Consider the following 23587-nt stretch of genomic DNA (forward strand, 5'->3'; position numbering starts at 1 on the left):
AAGACTCAAAGCCGAAAGGGCAGGAGGGCCTAACAGGTCCCAAAGCAACCCCTGCTGGGCCCCTGTGGGGAAAAGTGGGCATGTGGGATCTGTGAACAGCTGCCTCCTTCCAGGACTTTCTCTGTCAACTTAAGACAGGAAGAACCTGAACCCCTACCTCTTTCTGTCAGGTCCTGGGAGCAGGGTTGGGGACAGGGGAACGGAAGGCACTTACCACTGGCCAGAACCAGATGTGGGGCCAGCAGGCCACACAGGAAGATGAGCACCACCTCCATGGTGTCTGTGGATAGAGAGAGGAACACACAACACCTTCGGGAGGAGGCTTCAACCCAGCCATCAGCCTTCCTGAGTGTTCTACCCTGAATTCTCCTGGTGGGCCTGAGTTCAAACACCCTGGGCAGGAGATCTGATGTGATCCAGTTGCCTACAGAAAGCTCTGCACCCGTGTAGCTAGTACACAGGGAACAGGACCCTGGGCTGGCAGGCTGCGGGATCACCGCATGCCGCAGCCAAGGGCTACACACTCCCAGAGGCCTGTGGTCTCATCCCAGTGCAGGTACAGAGCCAAGGTCTTAAACCCCTCTCTCATCTCCCTACCACACAGCCTCTAGGACCTAAGCGCTAGAATCAGAAGGATGTTGGGGATAATCTCAGTCCAGACTAACTCTTCCCGGGGCCAGTTCCAGTTCATTCTGATGAGGAGTCTTTGGGCTGGCACCAAACCACCAGCACCACCCCTGCTCATGAGAGATTCCTTTGGAGATCAGATTAAACCACAGGCCCCTGGCCCAGCCTGCTGGATGGGCAGGGACCATGCTGCCAACTGGATGCTCCATGGGAACCTCTACATGCCACATGTGCCCCAAGTGGCCCTTCTGCATGCTCAAGCCAGCTCTCACAGGTGCACCCGCACTCCTCCCAGGAGTCTGCATAGACAGATTCAGCATGAGAATCCACTCCCTGGCCCTCCTGCCCTAGAAGATGCTAGCGCTGCTCAGGGACTCCTGGAGTCCTGGTCTCTGGGGTGTGCAGAAGGCAGGGTTAGTTGGTCTCACTCAGGGTTAAATTTCAGTAGAACCACACACCACTCTTGGGCTTAAAGGATGGAGGTCAAGAGTCATAGAAGCCAAAGGAACACATATCCAGAAAGCTCATGTCTGTACGCTCCCTTTCACATAGGGTGAGACTGGCAGAGGCACCACATGTCCAGCGGCCACCTCCTAGGATGCTCCCTGAGCAAGCAGCCCCAGTTGCACTTCATCTCTCAGCCAGCAGGGGTCAGAATAACTGCATCCAGGGCTTCCTACGGTGCCCATGGAATCAGACTGAGGCTTTGTCAAAGGGCAGTAATTTACCTCCTATGCTGACTTCATACTTATACGTTTTCTAAAGTTGACAGTTTGTGTCCTATGTGGATGTATGTCGGGAAAGCTTGTGGCATAAGTGCAGAAAGCTGCTCCCTGCAACACCTGCATTCCAAATGGGTGTCATTTTATGACATGGCTGGCTGCTCCACTTCTGATCCAGCTGCCTGATAGTGGTCTGGAAAAGCAGTGGAGGATGGTCCATATGGGAGACCCAGATGAAGCTCCTGGCTCCAGCCTGGCTGGTGCTGCCTGCTGTGGCCTCCTGGTGAGTGAGCCAGCATTTCGAAGATCTCTCTGTGTCTCCCCTCTCTCTGTAACTCTGACTTTCTAACACCCATGAACAAGTGGCATGCTGGTGGTCTCCTTCCCAGAGGCAAGCAGTATCCTGAACACACGAATGTATAAAATCATTCCTGGCTCCTCATCTCTTCATTGGCAGGCGTAACATTTCCATTTGCAAGATGTAAGTTCTAGATCTGCTGCACAACCCTGCACTCATGGCCAAGGACACCGCAGTGAGCACCTGAACACAGGCTGGGAAGGCATGTCTCACCTACTGGCGCTCTTGCCTCTGTGTCACCCCCAAAAAGTGCACTGATCGCTTTCTTTTCCATGTATTCATAAAGTCATGCAACCCTCACCATCCAAGCTCCCGACACTTCCTATCATCCCTTCTCATTGCCCATTCATGAATCCCGACAGCCACCAGTCCAGATTGTGGCTCTGTGGGCTTGCTCACTGCAGATGCTTCACCCACACCGTGTCAGGGTTAGTGTTTCAGGGTTAGTCTGTGTTGTAGCATGTATAACATGTGCTGTTTTCAAATACTATATGCTCTCTCTTATATAAGGAAACCAGCATGGAAAGTGTAATTTCAATAATCCAGTCCATACTGGGTTTTGTTGGTTTGCTTTGCTGCATCCCATGCTTTTAAAAATTTTTTAATTTCAGCTTTATTTATTCCAAATAATTTCTTCTCTCTTGTTGAATTCATTGCCAGCTCATGGATTACATGGTGACATCATTTTTTCCAAGGGTCTTTTGTGTTTCCTTTTTGTCATCCATACGTTGGTTACTCAGTGGTGTGTTTTTCATGGTGCTGTAATCTGTTGTGGTTGTTGTGGCTGTTGTTCTAACTCATACCAGTTGTTGACCTCACTTCATGGCTTCTCATTTATGGAAATGTATAGTGATGGAGTACTGGGGTGTACCATATCCAGATGTGGGGGTACAGTGCAACATGCATCCCTGCTTCCAGGCAAGGGATGGACTCCCAATGAAACTGTTGGAAATGTGTAGACAATGGGATGTGGGATTGTCTGACACTGTCTGTACCAGTAATGTTGGGGTACACTTAAGTAAGAGACTGATGGAATTATGATTCCTTATGAAGGACTATACCATTGTAGCAAAATGGGGAAAATTCTGTCTGGGGGTGGGAGTTTGTTGGGGGAATCCAAGTCAATACAAAAACTGTACCACATAATTAAAAAATTCAAAATAAAATATATATATAAGAAGATAGGACAGAACTTCAATGTACAAGATGAAAAATAGTCTGGGTAATGGGTGGAGGTGAATTGCACCACTCTATTGAGTGTACCTAATGCTACTTATAGATGGTTAAACATGGCAGATTTTATGCTACATATACCTCAGTAAATAAAAAATATTTTTAAAAGAAAAAAAACATATACTGTTCTCCTTTTTATGGCTGAATAATGGTCCACTGTATGCATATCCTTGAACACCATGTTCTTTAAAAAATATCCTTAGCACTTATAGATGTCTAAATAATATGCTATTTAGTATAGATTCTTCTAGCCTTATAATTATGACATTACATTGTTTACAATCTTCTGGAGCATTTTTTTCAACATTACGTCTAAGATTGAGCCAGAGTATTACATACTGCCATTGCCCATTCAGTTGCAGTGCTGGGTAACAGCTCACTGTACAGATAAATGATTACCTACTTCTAAAAGGTACATTTATCTATTTGCTTGAACGGCAGAGTGACATTCCCCAAGAACCAGAAGCCTGGTCCTCCACCTGGGTCTCTCACGTGGGTGGCAGGTGCCCAGGTACTTGGGCTGTCATTTACTCCCTTTCCAGCCTCATTAGCTGGAAGCCGGATAGGAATCAGGGCAGCTGGGACTCGAACCAGTGCTCTAGGACCCAGGGCTGCAAGCAGTGGCCTAGGCAGCGGCGTCATCACACAATCCCCTCCATCCTCCTGGTGGTGGATACACATCTGGTTGGCTCCCCCACCCCATCTCCCCAGTTTGGGCTATTGTCGATAACGCAGCTCTGGAACATTTCTGTGCAATGTGCCCAGGACACACACCCAAGAATTCTGAGGGCACTGGGCCTCCATCCTTTTGACTGCCGTTTTCTTGAGAAATCCATTTCGCATTCCAAACCAGCCCATGCATTCACTTATTCCAGAAACAACAGAAAGTCATGACCTTTACAATGGACAAAAGACTCCCACGTTCTACTGTTTCCTTTTTAAAATAGTAAAACAGCAAGGCCATTGAATGGGTCACACACAGCGGTTTGAAAAATTAAGTTTTAGAGGTAAGTCTCAGGCTGAAATCACTTGTTGGCGGCACAGATGCCAAATTCCCAGTCTTACACAATGATTTTAAATTATTTCCCAAAGGACCCTTCCCATTTTAGCATCTCGCATGATTGTCCCCATAACTTGCACGTTCTGATCAATACTTGGCTCTGTCAGACATGTCAGCTGAAAAATTTAGAGGCTCAGATAAAGTATGTTCATGGAGCCAGTGCAGTGGCTCAATTGGCTAGTCCTCGATCTGAAGTGCCAGCATCCCATATGGGTGCCGGTTCTAGTCCCGGCTGCTCCTCTTCCAACCTAGATCCCTGAAAATGGCCTGGGAAAGCAGCAGAGGATGGCCCAAAGCCTTGGGTCCCTGCATGTGCATGGAAGACCTGGAATAAGCTCCTGACTTTGAATTGGCTCAGCTATGGCTGTTGTTGCTGTCTAAGTGAATGAACCAGTGGATGGAAGATCTTGGTCTCTGCCTTTCCCCCTCTGTCTCTGTCTCTCCCTTTCTCTATGTAACTCTTTCAAGTAAAATAAAGAAATCTTTTCTTCAAAAAAAAAAAAAAAGATAAATCATGGGGCCTGGTTCAATGGCTCAGTAGCCAAATCCTCGACTTGCGCATGCCAGAATCTCATATGGGTGCCAGTTTGTGTCCTAGCTGCTCCACTTCCCATCCAGCTCCCTGCTTGTGGCAACAGAGGATGGTCCGAAGCCTTGGGACCCATATAGCAGATCTGAAAGAAGCTCCTGGCTCGTGGCTTGGGATCAGCTCAGTTCTGGCCATTGTGGCCATATGGACAGTGAAGCAGCTGATGGAAGATCTTTCTCCCTGTTTCTTCTTCTCTCTGTAAAACCTGCCTTTCCAATAAAAATAATAAAAATCATTTTAAAGATTTATTTTTATTGGACAGTCAGATATGTAGAGAGGAGGAGAGACAAAGAGGTAGATCTTCTGTCCGCTAGTTCACTCCCCAAGCGGCCACAACGATTGGTGCTGAGCTACTCCGAAGCCATGAGCCAGGAGCATCTTCTGGGTCTCCCACGCAGGTGTAGGGTCCCAAGGCTTTCCCAGGCCACAGGCAGGGAGCTGGATGGGAAGCGGGGCTGCTGGGATTAGAACTGGCACTCATAATGGGATCCTGGCACATGCAAGGTGAGGACTTTAGCCACTAGGCTATTGTGCTGGGCCCATTTTTAAAAAATTATTTATTTGAGAGGCAAAGAGAAAGCAGAGAGGAGACAAAGAGCATTTCCACCCACTCAGTTCATTCTCTCTAAACTGTATTTTTCCTCCACTACGTTCTTGTTCTGAATACTAAATCTCTGTGGTTAAGTACTGCAAATATTTCCACCCAACGAATGCCTTGTCTTTTTATTAATTGTTAATATTTTAAAAATTCATCTGAGAGGCAGAGAGACTCATTTGCATTTTTCCAGCCCCTAACTTGGGCATCTAAACCTTTTATAAAAGTTCCTGTGAGTGCCACTCTCCCTCCAGCTTCTGCTCTTTAAAATGTGGTTTCTTAACCACTCAATTCTCAGAACTTTCAACTTCCATTCTGATTTCTGACTTAATTTGTGCGTGAACATGTGTGTGTTTTGCGACTGTTCAAGCGTATAGTAATTTTTAAGCTGTTTTTTTCCATTAACTTCTAACTTAAGTGTAAGACGGAGAGCACGGTGTGAGGCCTACAGCTCCTTGGGATGTTCTGAGGTTTGCTTATGACTTAGTACTGGGTCAGTCATTTCCAAAGCTTGTTTCATGAGTGTTGAGGATTCCTTCATCGTTAAGAAGAAGCTCTTGTATACCCATCAGGTAAACTTTTAAAATTCCTGGTTTCTTTTTTTCAGTTTTTAACTAACCAAGTAAAAATTGATACCTGCTTTAAAATTGACCTCAAGGAGAAAGTTGATAGATTTGTTTCTGCGTGTCTTACCCTAACAGAACACAGTTTCAGACGTCTTCATTGTTGTGAGTTGGTTCTATAAACTCCGTTTCACTTCCCCCACCTTCCTGTGTTCCTTTGTGGGATCGTCTTATAAAGAGCAAAAAGCTGATTTTTCTAATTTAACCCCTCTCAGTTAATTATCACTGTTGATATATTTAGTCTGATTTCTGCTCTCTGTTTCCCCTACTTTTTCTGCTCCTTTTTTCTCCTTCCTTGCTTTTCATTGCTGTTGTTATTATTTTTTTTTCCTAGTTTCTTTGTCCCTCTTCTGATCTTAACATGAGATGCTTTCCTCCAGAGAGAAGTGATGCTGCTTTTCAATGGAGAATGAGCAGCAAGTACCAACTTGAGCCCCTCTCAAGGGCCTGGGTTTAACGCCCTCTCAGGGGCCTGGGTTTAACGCCCTCTCAGGGGCCTGGGGCGGGGCTTCCTGGCCTTTCCTGACCAAGGGCTGCCTGGTTAGTCCCCAGAGCTTATTTCAAGAGCTACCTGGGCTTCAATTCTGGCCCCACCTTCCATTGGCCTGTTTGGTTTGAGGAAGCGTATAGTGTGGGGAGAGGAGCTGTGAGTTATCTGGCTGAATCTGCTTTCTTCTGAAAAGTCAACCTCTGTAATACCCATGCTGGGGTCAGTGGTGTCCTGGGGAAAATCCCTTCAGGGAACCAGGCTGTCAGCATGTCCTAAACGCCTAACTCAAAATGTGAAAGAACACAGATCTTGAACACCTGCTACGCATTAACACCTGCTACACATTAACACCTTTCTGTTTCATGGGATGTAGTAAGCTAAGTTTCCTTCTGCAGCGCCAGTATCCCATGTGGGTGCCAGTTCAAGTCCCACCCAGCTCCATACTTATGCCTGGAAAATCAGCAAAAGATAGCCCAAGTCCCTTGGGCTCCTGCATCCATATGGGAGAGCCAGAAGAATTTCCTGGCTTTTGCTTTGGACTAGCTCAGCTTTGGCCCTTGTAGTTATCTGGGGAGTGAATCAACAGATACCTCTCTCTCTCCTCTGTCTGCCTGTCCTTCTCTCTGTAACTCTGCCTTTCAAATTAACATTTTTTTTTTTTTAAGATTTATTTTTATTATTTTTTTATTGGAAAGGCGGATATACAGAGAGGAGAGACAGAGAGGAAGATCTTCCGTCCGATGATTCACTCCCCAAGTGAGCGCAACGGGCCGATGCTATGCCGATCCGAAGCCAGGAGCCTCTTCTGGGTCTCCCACGCGGGTGCAGGTTCCCAAAGCTTTGGGCTGTCCTCGACTGCTTTCCCAGGCCACAGGCAGGGAGCTGGAAGGGAAGCGGGGCTGCCGGGATTAGAACCGGCGCCCATATGGGATCCCGGGCGTGCAAGGCGAGGACCTTTAACCACTTGCGCCACCGCGCCGGGCCCTCAAATTAACATTTTTAAAAGAAAATATTTCTGTTTCATTTGATTTTTGTGTGAGTATGTGTGGTCACATTTACTGGACTTTCTGGACCAAGTCTCACTTCGCATTACACCTGCTCCCAGCTTAGCCAATGGAGTGGCTGGACTCAGGACATGGGAACCAAGGTGGGTGGGATTGTATGTTACAAACCTTCAAACCCGAGGGGCCTAGGGTTTGGATCCGAGATGACACAGGACAGGACAGGCGTCTCACAGTGGCCTCTTGATGCACTCTAGCCAGGGCAGGAATCATCAAGCAGGCAGGCCCCTCATGGCAGTAGGAAAGACACAGGGCAAGGATTCCATGCATGTGGCTCAGGGGCTGGTAGCTCAGTCACCGCTGAGCCTTCCCTTCTGTCTCTCCACCCCCAACCACCTCCAGAGATGTTTATGGCCAAGTCAATTCTGTAGACAATCCCAGAATTCCTAGGACAAGCCATACCATACCAGGTCTACAGAGGGATAAATAGAGGACCCAGATACAGTCAAGGAGAGGCAGGGAGGAATCGGGGACAAAGAGCCCCAGAACATCAGCCCACGTGGAGAGAGCTTCCGAAGGGAAAGATTGTCTGCAGCAAGGGCCTAGCAGGGCAGCAGGCACAGCGTGGCCCTGGGATGTTTCCATGGAGGAGCTGGTGTTGTATTAGGGGTGAGAGAGAAAGAAAAGCAAGGATGTAGTGGCAAAGCAAACAAGAACAAGGGCAGCAAGAGGGAAAAGCAAAAAGCAGAGCTAACAAATCACATTCAAGTTCAAGTTCAGTTCAAGTTGAACTTCAAGGCACTTCACTCAGTAGTGGCTGCTTGAATTGGTTTTCCTCGAAGGACTGTAGATGAGGTGGAGCAGGAGACAGAGCCTTCATCCTCTGGTAGTGTCTGCACAGGCAGGGATGGGGCTGGGATAGAGACCTCTCTAGTGTAAGCCGCCTTCCCAAACAGTGACGGGGGCCGGGGTCTGGCCTAGTGGCTAATGTGCACCCCACTTTCACTCAACAGCAGCTTCCTGCTCATGTGCACCCTGGAAGGCAGCAGAGATGCTTCAGTTGACTCACATGGTTGATCTGGACTGAATTCTTAGCTCCCGGCTTCAGTCCAGCACAGCCCTGGCCATGGAAGACATTTGAGAAGTGAATCAGTGGATGATAGATCTCCATCTCTTTGACTCCAATAAATAAAAAACTGAAACAATGACTAGTTCAAGGTGGTTGGAATCCAACCATAGAGGCTACTGAATGCCAAGCTCCAGAATCAGGGCCTGTCTTTGTGTGCTAAAGATAATATTTCTGGCTGGGTTACACTGCCAGCTGCAGATCTGGGAATGGCAAACTCTCCACTCCTCCAAGCTGCTGCCTGGGCCTCAGCAGGGTGTCCCTGGGTCCCCCAAACCCACAGTGTAGAATCTCATCGGTGATAACTGATGGCCCTGCCCTGCCCCCATGGCCAGTGGCCAAGGACGCACACAGAACCTTTGAAGGGACAGAGAAAGCCTTTGTACACTGTTGCATCTGGGTGTCCCAGGGCCTCCATGCCTCCCTCCCTCCTCATTCCCACACATTCCTTCTCTAGGGAGGAAGCTGGTTGGATGGGGCTTGGCCAGGATGTGGAGGTTAAGACCCAGCAGAGGTGGTAAATTTTATTTCAGCCACAGAGACTAAATCAGTAGCAGGGAATCTTGGGACATTAGGGAATTTGCAGCATCATTCGTAAGCCAAATAAAATGAGCAACTTAAAAACTAAACTTAGTCTGTGGCACAGCGTGTAAGGTCACTTGCGATGTTGGCATTGGGTTAGATTTGAGACTCAGCTGCTCCACTGACAATCCAGCTTCCTGCCAACGCGCCTGGGATGGTAATAGAATAGGAGCCAAGTACTTGGGCTGCTGCCACCCAGGTGGGAGACCTGGAAGGAGTGCCAGGTTCCTGGCTTCAACCTGACTTAGCCCTGACCATTGCAACAAACAAAACAGTGAGTCAGTAGATGGAAGATCTCTCTCTTTCTCTCCTTATGATGATCTTCCTTTCAAATAAATCAATAAGTAATTCCTTTTTTAGAAAAAAGAGTGCCTGGATGTGAAGCACAGAGATTTTAGACCCGACTAGCTCCTCTTTTGAGCAGGGCAATCTCAGGCAACAAGGCTGCAAGTTGCTTTGAACTGCAAGTTTTCTCCTCTGGATGTGGGTTTATGGAATTTCAAGTCCCGACTAGGGTTGCCTTGGCAGGGCCAGATGATTCTGTGGGCCATGCATGACGTACCCTGAATGTTAGACACAAGACAGGAGGGAGAGACCTGCAAGATGGAAGTGGGTGCAGCTGTGGGAGGGGGCTCAGGACCATGGCAGGAGCCTGGGAGTGCAAACTGAGGGAGCAGCGTGTCTCTTTTGGGGATCCAGGCCCTGCAGAAAGGTGGGCAGCTGCTAAGCCTCCTCATGTTCCCACTCCTCCTTTCTGCTATCTTTTCCACTCTCTGTTCTCACCCAAGGCCGTGTTGGTAAACAGCTGACGGCCGGTGGCAGCAGCACATGCTGCCTAGCTCATTTCCCTCTCCCCCTGATGGCCTCACGGCTGGCACATCTGCTCGTGCGTGTGCAGGAGATGGCAATCAGGAGAGTTGCTCGGGTGATAGTTGTTCTCTGTTGAGTCACATCATGTCACTTAATGCCTGGGTAAAAGCTGCCGAGAAAGAGAAGCCACTGGCTGGGATGGAGCAACATGTCCCATCACTTTTGACTTCATGCAGCCATGCGGTAGATCGGAATACCTGGTTCTCCAGTAAAAATGAGTTAGAAATCACATCTCTCCAAAATGCAGCAGCTCCAAGTTACACTTGAAGCCATCTTATCTCATCCTCCAGCCAGCCGTCCCTGCTTCCAGGCCTTGTCCCCCCGGCACCCCACCTGCTGCCTCCTTGCAGATTCAGCGCACAATCGCATATCCTGAAGACGGCTCAGGTCCAGGACTTGGTCTTGGAGAAAGATATGGGCCCCACTCCAGAAAGAACAAACTGGAAATGCCCAGATCTGATTGTCTGACCTCTCTGGCTACCCTCGTCTATGACTATTACATACCTAGGCACATGATTTGACCTATAACAATGAAGAAGCTGTGAAAAGATTTGAGAGTGCAGACCTAAGAGTATAACCAAGACACCATGAGGTTTACCAGATGGCACTGGAGTCACAAAAGGCCAGGATGGGTTGGAGTGAGAGGAAAGCTCATAGTTCTGATTTGGGAAGACTGAGATCCAAACAGAGAAGCTGCACCTGATTCAGCCAGCTTGGTGGGAGAGGACCAGGCTTAGAAGACACCTCTTTGGCCTCCAGTTTTTCTCCATGGGCCTCCACTCCCTTCTTTGTCTTGGATGTGCTGGGGTGGGAGGAGCAGGGTGCACATACCTGGGACATGCCTGGCTGACCCAGGCTATGGGATGAGAGAAGCAGGAAGGAGGTTCCTTGGACTGGAAGTTGACTTTAGACTGCAGCAGAGTAGGTGTTGGGCGTCTGGAGGGTGACTCCAGCTAGCATCTTCCCAAAGCCCTTTGTTACCAACCAAGCCCATTTTACATGGGAAAGAAAGAGGCAGAAACAGTAGCCATGTGCTGACTATGTGCCAGATGCCAGAACTGGATCCAGCTCTGCCGGCCTTGTGGAGAGGGAGGGCAGCCTTCTTCACTGGGCAGGCCTGATCTTACATGGCAGGGGACAGCCTGCACCCCCTCAGGGGCCAAGGGCCCTGCTGGGCAGCTGCACTGAGGTTCTTTGGTGGGGGGCAGGGTCACTCACCCCAGGTGGCTCCTCTCCTAGTTGCTTGGCCATCGTAGCTGCCTGCCTGCAGACAAGGAGACAAGGCTAGAATTTTCAACTCCTGCTAGACAGCACTGTCCGCTTGGGTGATCACCTTTCACAGACACACAGCCCGCCTGAAGCTGACTGCAAAGGGTGGGAGGCAGAGCTGATTCAGCTAGTCCATTCCCTTGTCTATGATCCAAAGCTGTTCTAAACTCTGAGTGAGATGAGTCATGGCAACCTTCCTGGTAAACTTTCTGGTAAACAGGTACAAGATGTTGACATTCGCTAGGTGCTCAGGCCATGTCAAGTGGTGTTTTCAGTGGTTTACAATCCTTCCCATTATGTAGATGGGCAAAGGGAGGCCAAGAAGGTTAAGTCACTTGCTGCAAGTCCCAGGGCTAGAAATCACCCCACTCTTCTGCCTCGTGGCTACTCAGAGGTTCTGTGGCCTCACACACTTAATGCAAGTTCTGGGGAATATTTGCTTTTGTAGCTATCAAGTGAGAATGAGAGCATGCGTCTCGGAGTGGTGAGGGTTAGCTGAGGTAGCCTCTGTGGTGGACAGTTATGGCCTGCCTGCCCACACACCCATCCCCTCTTCAGCTTGCTCTGCCCACTGCAGCCACACTGGTCAGCCTAGGGCAGGCAACTGCAGCCCCTCCCCCACAAGCAGCTAAAGGACTTAACAGGAGGCTTGGTTGGCCACTGGGGGTGTTGTGGCAAAGCCAAGGGAGGGAGAGAGGGGTTACATAGCCACACTGGGAAATGTGGGGGTAGAAAGCATGGGGGAGGGGTCAGAAGATGCCAAGGGTAGATAGGTAGGAGCTGGCTGGGAAAAGCAGGGAGCAGGAGCAGGGGAAGGTCTTGTCCCTCTCAAACCCACAGCACCTGCTCCTCCTGCAGTGGGGCTCACAGAACAGAGCCTCAATGAGACCCAATTGTTTCTGTCTCAGGCAACCAAGAGGTGCATGGGAAAATGGGAAAAGAGTGCTGAATGCCTGGCAAACCAGCTGTTCTGTCCACATCTACTGTTGCTCTATTAATTCCCTCACTCCCCACCCAACATGTTCCTCCATCTCCCCCCCTTCACTTTCTACCTTTTCCTGGAATGCAGGAAGGAGAAGCAGATGAGGGCCAAGAAAAGGGCTCAGCTATTTCCTCTCCTTCCTTTCCCTTCCCCTGGGTACTGCCCTCTAACCATGGGAATGCTCCAGTGTTCCAGCCCTGATGCAGGGCAGAGAGGAGGGCCTCAAACCCTTGCCTTGATAGGGATGATGCACTGGATATGGAAAACCAAAGGGAGTAGTCCCCCACCTAGAGGTTCAGGAGCCAAATCAAACGCAAGGACAGGAGAAAGCGGAAGAGGCAGCAGATGGCAGGGGAGGAGACTCCAGGGAGGGAAGGGAGGCCAGCAAGGCAAAGAGGAAGGAGGAGGCTGGACGCCAGGACAGGGGCAGCCCCGGTGGCAGTGTGGTGGACCCAGCAAAACCTGAGTGCCACAGGTGGCGAAGCAAAGAGAGTTATTACCATCTGCTGGGCAGCAGCAGATAAGCCTCCACACCACCCCCCTTCCGGTAAGGTTCTCCCTTACCCTAACAAGCTGCCTGCCCTGGCAGTTCCTACCCTGCCTGGGGTGCCCTTGTCTCACAGATGTTCCAGAGAGTAGAAGAAAGCAAATACAGCAGGGTTCTGTGTACAGAGACAGAATCAACATGCAAAATCAACATGTGGTCCCTGGAGACCGCAACAGGGCAGTGGCCAGCCTGAGCCAGCCCTGGAGACCCTTGAGCCCAGCTCTGGCCAGCCTGGCCCATTCTGCTTCCTCCTTCCAAGCCCTCTCAGAGAAGCCACAATCGGCCCTTCCTGAGGCAGCCCGGAGCGTGCCACCTCCTTAGGTATCAGGGCAGGGACTCTTATCCCCCTGGGTGTCTGTGGCTGACCATGGAGAAAAGGGAACATGTGTTTCGCATATTCCATAGCCCACTGCCAACCCCTGCCCCAGTGCTGGGTGAGGGCGTGATGACAGTGATGGTGATGATGTTAATCACAGCAAACACTGCTGAGATGTGGTATTTACCAAACTACTTCACCAGTATTAGCTCCAAGAAAAGCCAGCTATATTCAGTGCCGGTGATCACTGCATTTTCCAGCCCAGGAAATGAGGACTAGAACCAGGTTATTGCCCAAGGCCCCACAGCTCACAATAGCGCTTAGGAATTGTCACCAAATGCTATGCTCTTTCCACTCATCCTTGCTGCCTCCCCAGCAAACGCACCAATGCACAGGGGCTAAGAGAAACAAAAATGGTGGCCCTGACTTACTTCTGGAATGTAAGGAAAGTCCAACATATGAAAACCAATCAATGCAATACGCCAAGAAAACAGAATGAAGGGAAAACACTGCTACGCTCTCTCTATAGATACCAAAAAAGTCATTTTATAAAATTCAACATCCAGGGCCTGCACTGTGGTTTGGTGCTGCTATCTTATATGGGTGCCAACTCAAGTCTTGGCTGCTGCACTTCTGATCCAGTTCCCTGCTAATGAGCCTGGGAAAGCAGTGGAGGATGGTCTAAGTGCTTGAGCCCCAAGCACTTAGAGACCTCCCCATTTTGGAGACCTAGATGAAACTCCTGGTTCCTGGCTTAGGACCAACCCAGCTCTGGCTTTTGCAGCCACTTGGGGGAGTGAGCCAGCACATGAAAGATTCTCCCTGTCTCTCCCTCCCTGTAACTTTGTCTTTGAGCGAAACACTCAATACCTTCTTATGATTAAAAACACCTCAACATAATGTAAGTTAAACAAATATAATGTAATGTAATATAAGCATGAAAAGTCCATCATGAATATAGTTGATGATATTGACTGAAAAATTTTCTTCTAAGTTTAAGAATGAAGGAAGAATGCTTACTGTCACCATTTCTACCCAACACAGTATTGGAAGTCTTAGAGCAATTACACAAGGAAGTTGGAAAAGAAGATGGTTACGTCACTCATCTCTAGGGAAATGTGAACACAAACTACACTTAGCTACCATCTCATATGTGAGGATGACTACATGAAAACAGAAGGTGGGCTAGGATGCCAAGACTACAGCCAGTACGAATGCAAAACACAACAGCTACTGTCAAAAATAGGGTAGAGGTTCCTTAAAATACAAAAAATAAAGCCACCCCCATCCATGGCTTTGCTTTGCACGTCTTCAATTACCTGCAGTAGCTCTAGTCCAAAAATAACACATGGAAAGTTCCAGAAATAAACAACTCACCATAAATTTTCCATTGCACATGACTCTGAGCCACATGATAGACTTGGGACTATCTGTTAGTTTCAAGCCTCTACTGCAGGTAGGGGGACCTATTCCTGTCAGACAAAGGCAGGGCCGGGGACACACTCAACTACATGATCTAGCCAACTCTACTTCTAAGTATCTACCCCACAGAATGGAAAAGAGGGCCTTGAAGAGGTGGTCTGTGTACCGTGTACACAGCACCTTCAGGTGCAACTGCTAAAACACAGAAGCAACCCAAGTCTCAATGCACGGGTGCATGGAGAAGTGAAGCTTGGATACCAATATGAAAGAGTATTATTCAACCCTAAAAAGGATGGAAGTCCTGATACGCTACAGCACAGATGAACCCTGAAGCCACACACAAAGTAAGCCTGCCACAAGACACAAATGCTGTGTGTGTCCACTTGGAAGAGTCAAATTCACAGATACAAAGTGGAATGGCAGTTGCCAGGAGCTGGAGCTGGGGATGGGGGTGGGTAGGCTTAGCACTGGGGGAGGAATGTGATACTGGTTTAAGGTCTGCCAGATAAAAAATCATGGAGATAGAAAGTGGCAGGGCAATACAACGGGGGGATTTCCTTAGCACCATTGACCCATACCTTGAAAAAGTTAATTTTGAGTCATGGCCATTCTAACTCAATAAAAAGTATCTGGGGGTGGGGAGGTGAATACAGTTGACCTGCAGGGGGGAAACAGCCAAAACCTTACTTAGGACTCAGCTGGATGCACGGTATGGAGAGTGTTCTTATCCAGGTCAGAGAAAAGTAGCTCCAATGAGACTAACCTAGAAACAAAGCTCCTGTCAATTCTGGCGTGCCTATGAGTAAGGCCAGGACCCAGGGGCCTCTGGGGGCAGGAGAGAGGTTGGCTGGCTGTCGGCTGTCAGATCCCAGCTGCCCATAGACAGACAAGCCTTTGCATTGACACAGGGGTTCCTATCGGTCTCACCCTCCCCCCAGCAGCTGTGGGCATCCATGCTGGGAGCAGGAGTATGCTGCAGACCAGTTGTTGGCAAACTTGCCCACTGGCATCCAGGCCGCAGGGGATGCTGACAAAGCCACAAACCTGGCCACCAGTCACTTCTGGGAGCTGCCTCTCAGGCCCCCAGTTATTGTCACAGCTCAGAATCCAATGGGGGGGGGTGCCGAAGTGAAATAAGGACCAACTGTACCGCCTGCATTCTCCCAGGGTGAGACTTTTAAACGTCACTAACCCCTTTCTCTTTTGGAGAGAATCCCAATAATCACTTGTAACTTTCCTGTGTTGTATTAGTTGGATTGTTTTCCATACTGCTGAAATTTGCCTGCATGTATGGGGAGACAGTGATAGGGAAAGAGAGAGTAACTTTGAAGCAGGTCTACCTTTGGAAAGAATGGTAGGGGCCACCTGGCCAAGAATAGGGTATCAGCATTCATTAATAGGAGAGCATCAGTACCAGTTCTCTAGCTGTACCCCACTGCTGTAAGATCTTAACTGACAATAGGAAGTGGGTGCACTGGGAGGAAGATGTGGGGACCCTGAACTCTCGCTGCAGTTCTCCACAAATCTAAACCTGCCCTAAACAACAGAAAAGTAGGAAAACATTCAGTTCAACCCAAGAACAGCCTCCTGTGCCCCTCCCATACCCTGACACCTATAAACCCTCAAGAAAGCTGGGCTTTTCTGGGTCACAGCCAAGGGCCAGGCAAGGCTTTTCATGATCATGACATCTCCCCTGCCAGGTAAGTATCAGGCATGGCTTTTTCATGGCTTACTGGCCTAACTTTGCTCCTTTGCCACCGCCCACTAAAGTAAGTTCCAGAGAGAAAACAAACAAACAACAACAACAAAACAAAAACAAAAACTGGAGGCCCCAAGTGGGAAGCGGGGGGAGAGCAGAGGAGGTGACATTCCAACAGGCCTGGAGCTGTGAACTGCCAAAAAGGCAGTAGACAGCTGTTGACACCTCCCAGCCGGTTCCTTCCTTCCTCCCTCAGGCCAGAGAGGGTCCCTGGAGCACCCCAAGGCCCGGTACCTGTCCCTCATTCACAGGAGAGGGGCACCCCACCACTGTGAGCTTCCAAGCAGGCCTCTTGGGTCCCCAGAGTCAAAGCCTCACCATGGTCCATCCTGGAGGTAAAGGAGAAAGTGGGAGAAGCAAGCTCCTTTATCCCACAGCTGAGGCACCTTCATCTTATACATGGAATTATTTGGGGGAAATTTAAAAAGAGAGAAATAAGGGTCTGGGAAGAAGCATGATTGCTTCCTTGGAGAGAGAAGCAGAGAGCACACATCACGCAGGCAGGCCTGATTTCTCCAAGTCTCCCTGCAAAGGCCCCAGGGCAGCGCAACAGCAGGATGATGTCACTTCACTGTCACCAGCGTCCCAGCCACAGTCCCATGCACTCCTCATAGGCGCATTCTGAGGCGGCACACACAGGGCTATTGTGTGGCCAACCTGAGTACAGGCCGGCTCCCTGGCTCCTGTCCTCTGCTTCCGCCAACCCTCAACCCCAGGCCATGTCGGCAGGTTCCAGAGAGTCTGGATGTCACGGTATTGCACAAAAGCCAGAGGGGCTCCAACAGGCAGGGCAGGATAGGATCACCACACACACACACACACACACACACACACACACACACACACACACACACACACACACACATACACACACACACCTGACGACAAAGACCCATTCACGAGAGGACAGGAGAGAAGCCCAAATGGCAGAAACAGAAACCTGGAGCAGCTCCCAGACTAGGAGCCCGGAGGCCAGGCCCAGGCCACCTGCTCTGAGCCCCAGGCAGCTCGGCCTGGCCCCTCCACTTCTCTTGCCCAACCCTTCTCTGCTCTGCTTGCTTGCTCCTGGAGAGCACTTTGCACAAATCCACATCACCTCCTATGGGGCTGGGAGTGGCATAAGGATGAATCCAGACCCTGAGCCTGGAAACCGCCTTTACCCCTGATGAGGAGACAGGGCCGTGGCCTGATGCTATCTGTGCCTGTTTCAAAAAACACACTGCCCTTCCCTTCCCTTCCCCCATCTCTTCTCACAGCCCCCCAGTTCCCACAGAGCCAAAGCCTACCTCCCTCCCATGCCCCTAGCACATGCCCCTCTCCCCTATAAAATCTTAAACTCCCTGGAGGCAGAACCACCCTGGGTCCCTTGCTGTGCATACATGCCACAGCTGCTAAATGAAGGTCGACACATGAACAGCCAGAGTTTAGCCTCAATCTCTCTTGCTGCCACCACCAATCCAAGCTCAGACCCACTCAAGGCTCGGTGTAGATTCCCAGTCATTTAGGAGCCTTCTGGGCACACTCTCACCCTTGCTCCCCACTTTCTTCTGTCTGTGGAATCCCAGCAATGAGTCCACTTCTCCTTGGAGTTCAACATCTCCCAGACTCCAACCAAGATCAGATGCTTCATTTTTAGGCTTTACCAAAGGACCCGGGCAGAGGGAGGTAGTAGTGTGAAGTGGAGAACATGTTGTGTGTGCCGGGGATACTGACGGGCAAGGGAGGGCTCCCAAGGGCATTGGCTTGGCAGTTCTCAGTAGGTGGGCACACTGGCATGCATACTCCTTATAAGCCAGACACTGTGGGCAGAACAGACAGAGTGCCCTCGATGAGACCCATGGGAGACAGAAGGGAGAAGACGTGTGTGCGGAGGAAAAGGGGCACAGCAAGCCAGATCCTTGAGGGAGAAGAACCTCCATAGTACCCTGGGATTGATACTTGGAATTCTAAACCCTGGTGGGGTGGGGAAGGGTGTGGAAGGAGAGAGGGGAGGCGTCTTAAAGGATGCTATCATAGCAAGAATAATATGGTTCCAATAGCAATGTATCTTTCCTATCATCATCATGACAACAGCCAGCCTCCGTGGAATGTTTCCTACATACTGGGCCCCACTGAGTCCCCACACACTCTTACTTCATAGCTGAAGGAACTAAGGCTTGTAGAGGGGGCACCTGCCGAGGTTCCACACCGAAGCACCTATGTGGCTCTGGCTTCCTGACCCCAACTGCCCTGCCAACGGAGGCCCTGCTTTCTACCCCAAAGAACTGGATTAAGTTCCTATTTCCTGGCTCCAGCTTTGACCCAGTCCCAGACAGGTGAAGGCATTGGGGGAATGACTCAGTGGATGGAAGTCTTCTCTGTTTTTTTGTCTCTCTGTATCACTATTTCTTACATGAATCAATGAAATGAGGCTCAGAAAAGTTCACAAAGCTAGAAAGAACCAGAATCTAGATTATAACCCCAAGTTTGTGCATCTCCCAAGGTCATGAACTCCAATTCCACAGTTGGGGCAAGACGGCCTGAGCACAGGCAGAGGACAGAGCATTAAGGCTTGGGATAAGTACCCGGAGAGGCAGCAGAGCCAGATGATACAATGCCTGGAGCGTCCAGCCAGTCTACCGGAGCCCTGAGAGGGCTGACACAGGTGCACTTCAGCTGCAGCATTCCCAGGTACAATGGGTAGGGCTGAGAGAATGGAAATTCAGAGGCCATTCCTAGGGCCTGAGTGGCAGACTGAGGCTGAGTGCAGCAAGAAGGCTACAGGGATGTGCCAACACCTGCTGCCCATCAAGCGTGGAAGCTGATGTGTGCGTGAGGAAGGGGATGCGGTGCCAGCGACTGTGCACCTGTGAGGAAGTGTGGGGCCCTCCTGGGGGGACAAGAGGTGCAGAATCTTTTCTGTGGCAAGTGGAGATGTGGGGTGGGAAAGGTACAGGACGAAGTAGGTGGTTGTACCTCTGGCAAACAACCAGGCATTCTCTCATGGTTCGGTGGGGACAGCAGAGGCCCACAGGAATAAAGGGGCAAGTCTTAGACCCAGGCCCGACTTTCCCTCCAGCTAGAACCACCCCTTCTGCACCCCACCCCTGGCACCTCTGGACGCCTCCACTCAAATAACGTGCCGGTGGGGAGAGGTTGCTGCAGCCACATTCCTGCAGTCCCCACCCTGCTCTCTCTGGGCCTCCTTTTCCGCCATAAACCTTTGAGACACACATTTCCCTACATGGCCTGCATGCTGGCTTCCTGCCTTTCCAGGTCAAGGCCTCACTCTTTGACACTTTCTAGAGCAGAACAGATACAGCCAAATGGGCTCCAAGCTTTCATCCCAGCCAGAACATGTCCTGTGTGTTGTGTCTCCGGCCACTTCTTCTGGTCAGAGACTTGCAGGTGGCCAAAAGCTCCCCGCCCCGTGAGGACTTCCTAGAGCCTGGGTCTGGTCCCTGCCCTGCATGGAACCCACCTCACTTTCTACCCACTGGGTGAAAGGGGAGCTTCCTTAAAGTGCCCAGAGCCTGGACGCCCCTCCTTTGCGGCTTGGCTCCAAACTTGTGTTGTGGAATCCTTAGCACAGTTTGGGACCCGGAGGGAAGTGGGGACAGGACAGTGTAATCCACACCCCTATAGAGATTGTGTCCTAGCAGGCATGATTCACCCCCGAGGCAGAGGTCTGAAATCCTGGAGGAAGCGACCAGTTGCAGGAGAGCAGGGTCAGGTACTCCAGGAAGTCAGCCGCAGCTCAGCTTGTGTCCCAGAGCAATAGATACTCTGGCGAGGAGCAATCTGCTTGGAGCGCATTCTCTCTTGGGAAGCACAGTGGATCAGGGGTGATGCAGGGACTGGAAGGCACCAATTACCTCTTCCCCCTGCAGGGCTGTGCTCCTTCCAGACAGCTCGGCTCCCTCCAGGGGACTGGGACAGAAGGATGGGGCAGGGAGCTGGGGAAGGGCAGGGCAGCCATCCAAGCAGGACCTGGGGTGGGAGATGTGTGTTCTGATGGATGACAGGGGTCCTGTCTGGGAAGGTTGAGTCCCCAAAAGCTACAGGGAATTTCTAGGGACCCACCCTGTCTCTTCCCCCTCTCCCTGATGCACCCTTCAGCCACCACCCACCCACCGGGGACCCCTCACTTTGGAATGGGCACCCCAGTGTCCAGAATACCAACGTTAACACACACACACACACACAAGCAAAAGTAGCAGACTAGGTGAGGTATACTCTAAAATCCTCACTGGTGAGTCAGAAGTCAGCTACTGGGACTAACATTGTAGTGCAAGGAGGCTGTTCTACTACCTGTGACACCAGCATCACATAGGAGCACTGGCTAGAGCCATGGGTGCTTTTTTCAAAAAGATTTATTTATTTTTATTGGAAAGACAAATTTACAGAGAGAGAAGGAGAGACAAAGAGAAAGATCTTCTGTCTACTGGTTTACTCTCCAAGTGGCCTCAACAGCTGGAGCTGAGCCAATTTGAAGCCAGGAGCCAGGAGCTTCTTCCGGGTCTCCCACATGGGTGCAGGGTTCCAAGGCCTTAGGCTATCTTCTGCTTTTCCAAGCCATAAGCAGGGAGCTAGATCAGAAAAGAAGCAACCAGGACACGAACCGGCACCCATATAGGATCCCAGTGCTTGCAGGGGGAGGATTAGCTAACTGAGTCATCATGCTGGGTCCAGCTGTTCTACTGATCTGTCCCCACACTAACGTACCTAGGCAAGTTTGGGCCCCTGTCACTTGTGAGAAAGATGAGGAGGGAGTCTCCAGGCTCCTTCCTGGCTTCAGTCTGGCCCAGTCACAGCCCTTGCAGCCATTTGGGGAGTGAACCTGCAAAGAGAAAAATCTCTGTCCCCTCTCTCTGTGTCACTCTTTCTTTCAGATAAATGAGTGAGTGAATAAATCTGGATGATCCCTCAGTGCCCCTTTCAGCTCTGAGAAATCTAGGACTCTGAGACCCAGGACGGTGCCTATCTCCTAAGGGTCACATCCCCAGCCATGGCCCTCACTTTGCACCAGCATGAAGGAGGTCTTCGGTCAGTCCAAGGAGCCGCTCTGGGAGCCTCTTCCTCTGGACACGCGCACTCTGAAGATCACACGAGGCACAGATCTGGCAAGAGCCTGGGCAGCCTGGGGGCCTCTGCAAACCTGCATCCTGCAGACACAGCCGGTCACACGGGCTGAGTGGGAAGCACAGCTGCGGACAGGAGCAAAGGACCCCCACTTCCAGCACTTAACCTCCCTTCCTCTTCCTTGCTCCCCTCCCCTGCTCTGGCCTCCTCCACTGTCCTTCCTGCCTTTGTGGGAGCTCCCAGCCCCACAGCCTGCCCCAGCCTCTCAGTCTTCCTTGGAGGTAGGCAGAGACATGGACCTGAAGAAGTGGCGCCCGGCCTCTGCCACTGCTCCCTCTCTAAAGGGACTCTGCAAGGGCCTTTCTCCTCTTCCTCTGGCGGGGTTCCCAGGGACAGCCGGGGGTTTTCCCTTAGGCTTTGGGAGCCTCCCTACCCCCATTCTCGTAGGCCTGGGAGCCTAGAGCCAGATGGGGTAGGAAATGGCCCTTTCATCCTAAGCTCAGCCCTACTCAGAAGAGAGTGTGTATGTGTGTGTACATGTGCATGTGTGTGAGCGCACACATGTGTGTATGTGTGAGATGTGGGGGAGGGATGTGGCATTGTGCACGTGTGCAGGTGCCAACTCACCGTGCTAGGGTAGTGTAAGCTTAGCACTGCAGGTGATACGCATGAGGGTGTTATCTACAGTGTGTGTGGAGAGCAAGACGCACACACGTGTGATGGTCATCTACAGTGTATGTGAGGGGGTGAGATGGGTAAAGGTCACTCACTGAGCCCTTGGCAGGAGCCAGATTTCTAGGGTCTCCCATCCAGAGAAGCCAGGGCTCACCAGTATCTAGGCAACCATATGGGGGGAGGGGAGGGAGGAGGCAGGGAGGTGAGGAATGGGCAGGGAAAGGAGGGAGGCCGACTTGGAGGAGTTTCCATGGCAACCACCAGGCAGGTCACGTGCAAAAGGCCAAGTTGCGGAAACTGACAGACACATCCACACATACACAACATGGGGAGGAGGGGCGGGTGCCCCATGACGTTTCTTTCTCAGAAGGAATGCTCATTCCTTCATCTCCAAACCAGAGCGCAGAAGCCAGGAAACAAAAGAAGTGGCAAACCCTGGCCACAATGCTGGGAGAGCAGCCTCCAGCAGCTACAGCTCCCACCTCCACCCCCCCCCCCCCCGCAGGCCTGGAGGTTGCCAGCAAGGGCCTGACCTCGCTGGGTGGGGGCTTCCTGCAGGCCATGCTCTGCTCTCACTCTCTCCTATTGCTCTGTTTACCAGCCACCACTTATAAGAGCCTGGAGCCAGCGCCAGGAAAGAAGGGTTGGGGAGACCGGAGTTGCTCATTCAATTTTGTGTGAAGCACAGCAGGCACAAAGGGTCTGCCAGGGCCAGCTTCGCTGGGCTCTGGAAGACATGAGACCCCAGGAGTCCAGTAAGAAGACAGGACTGGACCGCCAAGGCGGAGGGCAAAAGTGTTGTGGGCTGACACAGGAACCCTAGCGTCTTTTCACTGGGGGTCCCCCTTCGTGCTGCCCACAGTCCAGCCACATCCCAGTCCCCAGACCCCAAGCACCAGGCCAGCAAGTTGTAATGGTTACTGCTAGCGTAACCAGTCTCACATCCTCATGTTCCAAGCCAAGTGTCCAGGCTTCCGTGTAACAAAGGAAAACTCCCTGCTGGATAAGGGGTGGGAGTGGCGCCTACCCCCGTGAAAACCCAAGCTCCAGGCTCCATGTAGCCGCGAAAGCAGAGACTGCCTGGCCCCCAGGGCTACTCGGTCCCAGGGTCTGCCTTTCCCTTCGAGGTCCCCTTTCTCTAACGATGCCCACCCTCCTTGTTTACATCTCTGAAGCCGCCTGCTCTCCACTGCCCCGCGGAGACTTGGCGGTAGCCGCACCCACCCACGGAAACAAACCCAGCCGCATCGCTGGCGCGTGGGGCATCGAACCCCATCCCACCGCTATCCTGCTCCCAAGACCCGGTCAACTTTGCCCACCTGCCAGCCGCTCACCTGCGCGACGGGTGCCCTCCTAGATGCTCCCCGAAGGACGTGGCAGGAGCAGAAGGAGTCCGGAGCAGCCGGGGAGTGGCGGGGCTGGGGGCAGGGCAGTGGGCGCGGCTTGCGCGGTTTTCCCGCCTCCCCTCCTCCAAGGAGCGGGAGCGCACGGCCCGGGTGGGAGGGGGCGCGGCCGCGCGGGGCGGGGCGCTCCTGGTGGGCTGGGCTGCTACCCGGGGGCGCGGGGCAGCCGGGGAGCGGGCGCGGGACCGCGCGGACCCCTCTCCGCAGCACAATGTGTTCGCGCGCTCGCTTGTGAGCGGGAGAATTTTTCCAAGTGGCGCTCGGCTTGCGCGATGCA

At 51.4% G+C, this 23587-nt stretch overlaps 1 protein-coding gene across 1 annotated transcript in view; it reads right to left on the reverse strand.

Annotated features, from left to right (window-relative positions):
• The window catches only part of LOC121154143 (FXYD domain-containing ion transport regulator 6-like), a 40757-nt gene extending 17387 nt beyond the window's left edge, over positions 1 to 23370 (reverse strand). The window contains exons 1-2 of the mRNA XM_040977013.1: positions 23242 to 23370; positions 215 to 280 (exon numbers count right to left, since the gene is read on the reverse strand). Of these exons, the coding sequence (XP_040832947.1) occupies positions 215 to 275 (61 nt within the window). The 5' untranslated portion in view covers positions 276 to 280; positions 23242 to 23370. The remainder of the gene's footprint in view (positions 1 to 214; positions 281 to 23241) is intronic.
• Between the last annotated feature and the right edge of the window lie 217 nt (positions 23371 to 23587).

This window comes from Ochotona curzoniae, unplaced genomic scaffold, assembly GCF_017591425.1.
Source record: "Ochotona curzoniae isolate NIBS_2020 unplaced genomic scaffold, NIBS_Ocur_1.0 contig_2723, whole genome shotgun sequence".
NCBI classification, from domain to species: domain Eukaryota; kingdom Metazoa; phylum Chordata; class Mammalia; order Lagomorpha; family Ochotonidae; genus Ochotona; species Ochotona curzoniae.